Source organism: Eucalyptus grandis, chromosome 10, assembly GCF_016545825.1.
Source record: "Eucalyptus grandis isolate ANBG69807.140 chromosome 10, ASM1654582v1, whole genome shotgun sequence".
NCBI lineage: Eukaryota > Viridiplantae > Streptophyta > Magnoliopsida > Myrtales > Myrtaceae > Eucalyptus > Eucalyptus grandis.
The window spans coordinates 11975493-11985895 of NC_052621.1; the positions used below are offsets into that span (position 1 = coordinate 11975493).

The 10403-nt window shown below is 36.8% G+C and overlaps 1 protein-coding gene across 1 annotated transcript; it reads left to right on the forward strand.

Moving 5' to 3' along the window:
- Window positions 1-1446: 1446 nt before the first annotated feature.
- LOC104421769 lies at window positions 1447-2427 on the forward strand. Its single transcript, XM_010033848.3, has 2 exons — window positions 1447-1597; window positions 1687-2427. The coding sequence occupies exons 1-2, from the start codon at window positions 1587-1589 to the stop codon at window positions 2279-2281; spliced, it is 606 nt and encodes a 201-aa protein (XP_010032150.2). The 5' UTR covers window positions 1447-1586; the 3' UTR covers window positions 2282-2427.
- The last annotated feature ends 7976 nt before the right edge of the window (window positions 2428-10403 follow it).

Consider the following 10403-nt stretch of genomic DNA (forward strand, 5'->3'; position numbering starts at 1 on the left):
CTTGGTCCGGCCTTGGGGCAACCAAGCCCAAGTCTCATATAGCATCGAGATTCAATTGTCTTTTTGAAATTGTCTTTTATAAAAGAGGAAGCCATTTTTATGAATTTGAGTATAAATTTTCCCTTGACTCAACTTTCTAAATATCCAAATATTAAAAAATGAGAAATATGATCTCCGACATTTAGTTTTCTATGAAACAACTGGGTATTACTATCTTCAAGGAAATTTTTTTTGGTCAGAATCTTAAGGAAAAGTTACTAACCGTTAGTTTAGCTAACATTAGGAGTTTAGGGAAATTGCTGTTATGGATAATTACTATATTAAGGTTCTACCACCTATGATAACTTGAGAAAATTTTACCATACCAATGGATTATTGTCGAGTGCTAAAATACTCAGAGTTGCAAATTTTCTAGCCACATTATTCTTCACAAAAAAAGTGAAGGTATTAGAACCACATTTGTTTCGTGAAAAATGAATAAGTTGGAAAATATTTTTCTAAAAATGATCGCTTGTATAACTTAAAATAATTAGTCGATGGAAAAAAATTCATTATTAACAACTATTTATGTCTAACATTTTTATAAGTAATGACATTATTTTTATTTATTTATTTTATAAGCGATATAAACGATATTTTTGAAAAATATTTCCTAGATAATTCATTTTCAACAAAACAAACAGAGCCCAATTGGAGGTGTGGTCAAAATTATTTGAGAGCTACGATTGTTGAGAAACAATTACTCACTATAAATACAATTAGTTGTTGCTATTTGAGAAATTTTTTTGATAATGTTGGAGAATTATTATGATTATTTGCTCCATCTTTTTCATGAAAATCATTACATTATTAGATAATTTCTAAGTGATGGTCAAAGGTGTAAAAGTTTATATAGGAAATTACTGTTATCAAAAGTAGTAAGTCCACCGGTTGATGTAGTAACTTCTTTTGAAAATAGTAATTTTCCTTTGTTGGAGAATGGATTTGATTTGACACATTCTGATCCATTGATTGATTCATATTGATTCTCAGTTGAGATTTAATTTTGTAATTGATACAGTAAATTGTAATATAGGATATTGTATATATACTTCCCAATTCATTTCTTGTACTATAAATATGGGTACATTATTGTACATTGAATATGGTGAAATATACAGAAAACTCTTTTCCTCCATTGTTCCACATTTATTGTCATCCTTAATAGGAAATAAGTGATTTTGCCTTGTGTGGCGGTAATTTTTCTCGCGTGGCCAGCATTCCCACCCGCATCTTGGTGGAATAGGGCGACCGATTTGCCCGGTAAAGAGCGTCGCGCAAGCAGTATTTGCGATCTCAGACCGAACTTTCTCCTGAATTGGACTAATAATTGAGCTTCCAATTTTCAAATTTTGTATACTCATATCAACATATTTGCACGGTTGATTTCAATGGTGAATTTAAATGGTCAACATGTGAGTCAACGTGTGAGTCAACGTCTCTCTATTATCATCACTTTCCCTTAAAAAGCGACCAACATTGTCATTGGATCCTCCTCAGACGAACCAACGAAGAATTCCTCTCCAACCTCAAGCTAGCTTTCGGCTATGGCTTCCAGGTGAAAACTCTCTCTCTCTCTCTCTCTCTCTCTCACATTCATTCTTTCCACTCATTCCTCCTTCTGCTGCTGGCCCGCATCAAGAACAGCAATTCGACCGGAGATGGAAATGTAGAGGAGCGAGTGGACGAGAGGAAGTACTTCGAGAAGGTGCTGGACGACATCGTGAGCCTCAACTCCCTGTTCACCGTCGCCGTCTTCGTCGGCCTCTCCCTCGCCCAGCCGGGCCAAGTTCAGAGCCTCCAGGATGACGACACTTGCCACCCAGACGCCAAGATACGCAAGCGGCTTGTGGCCTATGAGATCGCCTCCTTCAGCTGCTTTGTTTTCTCCGGCTTCCTCGCCAAGACCGTCAAGATCTTCCTCTACATCTACAAGAAGCAGGACAGCACCAAGACAAACCCGCAACGCGAGTGGAAGAGCCTCGTCGGGTTCTATTTGTCGATCTATGGGACCATGGCCGGGTGCCTGCTGCTGCTCCTTGCCATGGTCGATGTCGTCCAGATCAAGCTCGGCCGGCTCTCGTGCGACAGCACATATTCGGTCAGTACTGTCACCGTCTTGGTCAGCACCATCGGCCTCAGCTTACTGATCTACTTCACTACAGTGACCTACGGCCTATTGTTCACCACCAAGAACTCGTTGCTCCAAGCCAAGGAGGAGACCGGCAAGGGGGCCGCTTGACGAGGAGAGGCGAGAAGTCAATTAGTAGGGCCATCTAAATATGCTGGACTTGTCATGTAACTTATATCCAGTGTCATTAGAAGTAGGTTAATGTTTGTATGTTATGTCTTAAGTGAAGGTGTGTTATCTTATTGCGCATTCCATAATTCTTGCGCGTCGTTTGAGTAAGTTTCGCTGATTAATTGATAAAGTCCACATAATTAATTGAATCGTGATAACATCGCCTACAATTTTATGCAAATGGCTCGATCCACTCTTGATTTGAGGATTGTGATGGAAATTATATACAAACAGAATTGCTCAATGTATTTCTCAGAACAAACAAAACCGAGATGAAATACAAAACATAATTTATGGATCAACTCAATCCTCTTAGAGGCTTGCTCAATAATAAGAAAGAAGAATCTCATATAAATTTCATGGAACTAGGTTTAATTTTATTTATGGGGATGCCACAAATATCTCATTTCAAAAATAAAAAGTTCAAAACATGTCTAGATTCGAGGATTATATGACTCCTCACTTTTCTCAAATCAAAGATACATAAGAACGCTCATGTAGAATTTATATTTAACAGCAGAGCATTCTATAATCACCGTTACTCTTAATCCATTTCGAAAATAAAAATTAAAAGCAGATGGCTGGTGATTAATTCCTTTTTTAATGGGAAGAAAAGCAGGCAGTGCCAAAGCTGTCTCCATGAAAGACCGGTAGGGATTTATAATGTTGCAGCCCCAACTTACTCCATGAGCTGTCCCACTTACGTCCTTTCCAATCTCTTACGGTTCGTGATGCTTTCGCAATTAATCAAAAATAGATTTACGTGTCTTACTAGTTATAAGTAGCTAAGATTAACAGGGTCAAAATTTATTACACGGGAAGATAACAAAATTTGACTTCTTGATAAGAAGGATGTAAATATTTTATTAATCAATCAGGAGTAGTAAGGTGAATTGGCTTCTTCTTCTTTCTTTTTTCTTTTTTTTTTGGGTTAAAAGTTTCATTTCCAAAAGAAAACCTCCCACGGACGGACTTCGAATGTTGGCATCTGACGGCCATTTAAGTAGCTACTTATTATAAACATATAGACGTGTCATGATATGGAATGTACTTTATGCGACAGATAGGACTTCGTGGTAGTGAAACACCGTGTCTTTGGTCAATCTCGATGGCTTCCATATTATGAATCTCATCCTTCTTGGCACCATGTGTCTATGCATCTCAATTTTGATTGATTGGTTACACTATGTCTCATTATCACATGACATTTCCATCATATGAAACGCGTGCTCTATAGTTATACTCTAATAGCGGGAAAAATTATGTATTTCCACCATAGTTTTATGCTATTAAGTAACATTAAAAATATTAAATAGAATTTTCTAAATATCTCAACTTTAAAGATATTGAAACTATTTTTTGGGCATAAATTGACATTAAAATATGTAACAAACTATGAGGGAAAATTCCAAATAAGAGCGTGAAGTTCCTTCATTTTCTCAAATAAGGATCTAAAGTATATCTTGTTTTAAATAAAATGCTAAAGTACATTCACTTTCTTAAATAATGGTTTCAAGTAGATTTTGTTTCAAATAAGACCTAAGATAATTATTCAATTTCAAAGAAGGGCTTGGCTTTCCCATTGGTCAAGAACATTTTCGCCCTTTATCTTTTTAAATTTTTCTTTCTTTCTTTTTTTTTCTTTTTATAATTGTCTTCTTCACTGGTGCCTAGTCTCAAGCAATGGCTAGCCACCAAAGAAGGTTGGGCAGGGGTCGCCCTTGCCCAATCTGACGAGGGCCACCCTTGCTTGCCCGTAATAGCCATAGGCGAGGCCAACCCTTGCCAGCGGTTGGTGAGGGATGGCCTCGCCTCGGCAAGCCAATCGTCGCCTTGGGCGGGGCTAGCCCTCGCAAGATCTAGGTAGGTGAGGGTCCCTGGGCTCTTGGCACTCGCAAGAAAGAAAAACGAAAGGAATGAGAAAAAAAAAATAAAATAAAATAAAAATAAAAATAATTTAAAGTTAAAATTATATTTTGATGAAAATGCTCCTTGATCAGCCAATGACTTGTAAGATCATACCTTTATTTGAAATTGTCATGACCATTTCAGGTCCTTATTTGAGACTAACATGGCCACTTCAAACTTTTATATGAAACAATGTTCACTTCATGCTCTTATTTGAAATTTTCTCCAAACTATCACTAGATAAATTAGGGGGACCATATTCAAGTATCTCATATTCAATTATCTCGTATGTAAAAGTAATTATGAACCGATCTGAACATTTTCAACACTATTTAAATTGTAATTCTTTAGCATCTAAAGTTATACAACTCCCTCCCCTCTCCCCGCAACCACGTTCCAAAGAGAAGAAAAATGACAAAGATGTTTTCTTATGATTGAAACATGTACGTGTAGTAAATAATGAGGAGGACCCTTCTTGACTTTTGAAAAAAAAAATCGCTTATTTAGATGTCTACCACTAATCTATTACATTAATTAATATATCGATTTTGCATACCAATCTATTGGTATCAGAGACGTTAGGGATTCTAAAAGATAACACAAGTGCAATGGCGAAAATGCTCACTGTATAAGAAATCCATCTCAGGATACATGGCATAAGATAAGATAAATGCTCGCGACTTAAGAAATCCACCTCATGATATATGGCATGTGCAGTAGGAGAGATGCTCACTACATGAGGAATTCACCTTAGAATACAAGAAGTTACGCCTCAACCGAATCCACCAAGGGATACAGAGTTAAACGTAAAACCCAAATCCAAGAATTCAATTCCAAAATTTCATTGAAACGCTCTCTTACCCTCTAGGAAACCTTGGATGGGTTTCAAAGACACAACTTGGGAATGCCTTCTAAGCATAGGCAATTCTCAAGACGCCTAAACTAATTTCCCCCGAAACAAGACCAACAATCCTAGATAAGAAAACAAACAAAAAATTGAATCTTGACTGTACTTGGCTCTAGGAATAAAATACACTGCATTGGACTTAACAAGAACATAGAAATCTGAAAAGACCTTATTTCAGATTTCCTCAACGCCTTGTTTTTATAGGGTAACATTCTCCGAAAGACTCCAAATTATATGAAACTCGACTCACTTGAAAGCAGGTGCATAGGACTTTTCCACGACATATAGTTTTACCATATTGAATCATGATAACCCTTTACAATATCTGAACAAAATGACCCTTAGAGAAATGGACTCCAGCAGTTTCACGTTAGTTGTTGGATAAAACTTAGGATAATTATCCCCAAAAAAAAAAAAAAACCCTAAAACTATTGTACAATAACCAATTCAATCATAAATTTTTCAATTGTGTCAATTTAGTCCTAAACCTTTTGAAGATTTACCAACGTAGTCCTTTTGGTTAATTTTGACCGAAAATCACTAATATAGATACTTACCATCAATGCTGATCGTCCTAAGCGATCCAACCAACGCTAATGTAGAATTTTTTACTTTTTAAATTTTTAAGTTAATTTAATTTTCTTTCTTTCTTTCTTTCTTTTTAACTATTAAGGCTTGCGACCCTCGCCTAGTGGCCAACAAGGGCTTACGACCAACAAGGCCTTCATGACCCTCGCGAGATTAGGAAACTGAAATTTGCACCACGCAGGCAGCAGAACATGCTCCAAAAACAATTGTACAAGTTTTCAATAATTTGTATTTCGTAAAGGGTTAACTGTCTTTTGAAGTAGAAAGGAATAGTATTAGGCAACCCTTGCTAGTAGCAACCTTAACTGATTCAGAAATTAATTTATCCGAAACAACACAATGTTGGTAAAAGGAAAAGGAAGTGGAAAGGCCTATAATTGTTCAAATAAATCCAAAAAGTTATGAACACAAAAACCCTTTTAAAAGTAAACATGATGTTGGATTCCACTTTGCACTTTCCTACTTGGTTTTCGCAATTACCCACTCGATCCGGAAAATCTTGAGCAGTGGCGTTCGTCAAGGATGACACTGGGGCGGGACAGAGGAAGTAATAGAAGAAAAATAACAAAAGAAGAAGATATTAGTGGAAGCATTTATGATTGATAGAGGAAATAATAGATGAAAGAACAAATACATTACCAAACATTACACAAATCATCTGAAAATATTAGGACTAGGAATATATAAAATGAAGATTGCGGAGCGGCGCAGCATGGGCCATGAAAGTTTCTCCCATTCCGATTTGCCTCGATCCGGCGACATGGCGCTATAGTCACTTGGACGGATGAAGTTGCCATCCCTATGGTCCGCGCCATATTTCGGACGTACTTCAGACATAACCTTCTAATATAGCTGTCGGTAGCAACAACTAACAAACTTCATGTCCGAGGATATCGAACAGAAGATGCACATCAACTTCGCTTGCTGTCCAGCTTACTGTGTCCAGATGGTGGCCTCGGTGCATCCGCGAGTGGCCATCGCTGTATTGATAACATTTCGCAATGATCGATGGGGGGTTTGTATTAGAAAATGATTGCTCATATGGACTCCATTAAACATCTAACGGAGTTCCAACCTATTTATTAGATAGACTCGTTTCATAAATGATATAATTGATATATTCAATCACAGAGCTATAATTATACAAAAGAACTCGACAGATTCTCAAGGTCCCATCAGCTTGATCTGATAAAACAAGTTCTAGCAAATACAAATTAGTGTGTAGGACCAAATGGTCATGCAGCACGTGTACATTATTCACATGTGTGGTAAGGATTGTAGGTCGCACCAAACACATTATTGTTCTGTTTCTATTCTAAGAGTATAAATTTTGTGTAATTACCAAACACGTTGTTTTATTCATAAACTGTTCTAGAGAATAGAAAAAAAAATATTATTTCTAAAAAGAAATTATTCTCAGAAATAGAAATATTACCAAACGTACATTTCTCTTTTAAAAAACCTTATATGGGTTTTAAAGACACAACATGGGAATACCGTCTAATCATAGGCAATTCTCAAGACTCCCAAAGGTTTTTCTACTGAGACAAGACCAACAATCCGAGAGAGAGAGAGAGAGAGAGAGAGAGTTGAATTTTGACTCTAGGAATAAATTACGTTGCACTGGACTTAACAAGAACATAGAAGTATGAAAACAGAAATATTAAAGGACCGAATTTTGAGTTTACTTGACTCTAGGAATAAATTACATTGCACTGGACTTAACAAGAACATAGAAATATGAAAGGACCTTATCTCATATTTCCTCAATACCTACTTTTTTTTAGGGTAACATTCTCTGGAAGACTCCAAATTATATGAAACTCGACTCACTTGAAAGCAAGCTCTTGGAACTTTTCCACAACATATTATTTTACCATATTGAATCATGATAACCCTTCACAAAATCTTTACAAAATGACCCTCAAATTTTTGTCAAGAGAAATGGATTCCAGCACTGTCACATTAGGTGGTGGATAAAACTTGGGATAAATGTCCAAAAAAAAAAAAAAAGCCCTCAAACAATTGTACAACGGCCAAGTCAAACTTAAACTTTGCAATTGTGTCAATTCAATTCTAAACCTCTTGGGAATTTACCAATATCGTCATTTCAGTCAATTTTGGCCGAAAATTACTAACGTGAATCTAATAGTCCTAAGCCATCCGGTTGGCACTAATATAGAATTTTTTTAAAAAAAATTAATTTAATTTAATTTAATTTAATTCATTTTTTCTTTTCTTTACTTTTTACTATTAAGGCCTACAACCCTCACCTAGTGTCCAATGAGGGCTTGGGGTCGACAAGGGCTTCACGACCCTCGCTAGCAGCTAACAAGGGCTCGTGGGCCCTCAACTAGTGGTTGGTGAAGGTCATCGGGCCTCTACCAATGGCTTGGGATAATAAACAAATTATAAGAAAGAAAAGAAAAGTAAAAATTGAAAAAAACCACAAACATTTTCAAAAATTGTTCACGTTAGAACGTTAGCATCAACCATACCACGTTAGGATAGCCAGCATCCATTTTAGTTATTTTCAGCCAAAATTGGTTGGAATAATTATATTGATAAATCATCAATAGATTTGGGACCAAATTGACACGATTAAAGATTTATGATTGAATTGACAGTCGTACAATAAGTTTAGAACTTTTCCGAAAAATTTCCCAATAAAAGTTAATCCTTTTAAAAGATCCTTCGACATCTTGGAATACCTAGCATTACTATTCTATTAGAGCGCGTTTGGTAACATTTATGTTTAAAAATTGTTCCAGGAAACAGAGGAAAGAGAAATAGAAAAAAGTGTTTTCTGTTAGGGAACAATTTTGAACAAAAAAACGCATTTGGTAAACTTGTTCGGGAATAAAAAAATGAACATAAACACATTTGGTAAATTTGTATAATTTTTTTATTTCTTTTAATTTTTTAATATTTTATTTTATTTTTTTCTATTTTCTTTCTTATTTTTCTTATTTATTTTTCCTTTTTTTTTTTTTTTTTTTTTTCTTTTTCTTTTTTTTTTTTTTTTTTTTTTTTTTTTTTTTTCTTCTTTTGGCCGGTCGCCGGCCTCGGCCATGGCCAGCGGCCTCGCCCAGCCATAGCGAGGCTCGCCCCCAGCCGAGGCCGAGCTCGCCCAACGACCGGCAAGGCCGAGGCTCGCCGGCCGTTGGGCGAGCTCGGCTTAGGTGAGATCGAGCTCGCCCAGCCCGGCACGAGGTCGGCCTCGCCAGGGGCCGGCGACGCTCCGGCAAGGTCGTCGGCCCTCGACGGCCGGTCGCCAGCCATGGCCGAGGCCGGTGACCGGTCAAAGAAAAAAGAAAGAAAAAAGAAGAAGAAAAAAGAGAGAAGAAGAAAGTGTTCTAAATTTTGTTCCGAAACAATAAACAACTTTTTTTTTTTTTGTTTGTGTTTAAGGAACAAAAAAATAATTTTGGAATAAAACGCAAACAAACGCGTTTGCATTCCTTTTTTGTTCTCAGGAACAAAAAAATTAAAAACAGAAAAAAAAATCAAAACAAACGCAGCCTTAGATTTCCATTTCTTTACTAAAACTTATGTTCCGTCTATGGTGTCACATAAGGTTTTTTCAGTTTTGCTTTTTTGAGAGAAACATAGGAAAACGAGAGTTCTTCTCTGAATGTAATTTTATGCAGTGGGCAAAGCTTCTCTGGTGTATAAAGTAAAAATTGGCGAATCTATTATCTTTTCCACTGCATCAGTTAGATATACAGGAACGGGAAATTTGCACTACACATGCAAAAAAGTAGAACATGCTTCAAGAACAATTGTAAAAGTTTTCAATAATTTGTACTTCGTAAGGGGGTAACTGTCTTTTAAGCAGAACAGTATAGGAAACCCTAGCTAGTAGCAACCTTAACTGATTCACAAATTAATTTATCCGAAAAAAATAAAATTATTTTAAAGAAAAATGAAGTGGAAAGGCCTAGAGTTGCTCGTATAAATCCAAATAGCTATAAAACGAAAACCCTTTTAAAAGTAGACATGATGTTGGATTCCACTTTCCACCCTTCCTATTTAATTTTCGCAATTACCCGCTCGATCCAGAAATTCTTGAGCAGAGGCGTTCATCAAGGATGACACTGGGGCGGAACAGAGGAAGTAACAGAAGAAAAATGGCATATATATATATATATATTGGAAGCATTTATTATTGATAGAGGAAATAGTAGATGAAAGAACAAATATGTTACCAAACTTTACACAAATCATCTGAAAAAAATTAGGACTAGGAATTGTATAAAATGAAGATTGCAGGGCAGCGCGGGACATGAAAGTTTCCCCCATTCCGATTTGCCTCGCTCCGGCAGGACGGCGCTAGACGGATAAAACTATCATCCCTGTGTTCCGCGCCATATTTTGTACGCACTCCACACATAACCTTCCAATATAGCTGTTGGTAGCAACAACTAACAAACTTCATGTCCGAGGATATTGAACAGAAGATGCACATCAACTTCAGTCGCTGTCCAGCTTACTGTGTAAAAGGGGGTGGCTTCGGTGCATCTGCAGGTCACCATCACCATATTCATGACATTTCGCAATTATGGACCGGGGTTGGAATTTGGTAATGCTAGGTCACTCTGGAGTCTGGACTCCATCTAACGTCCAGCAGAGTTCCGAGTATTCACTGTGTAAGACCCG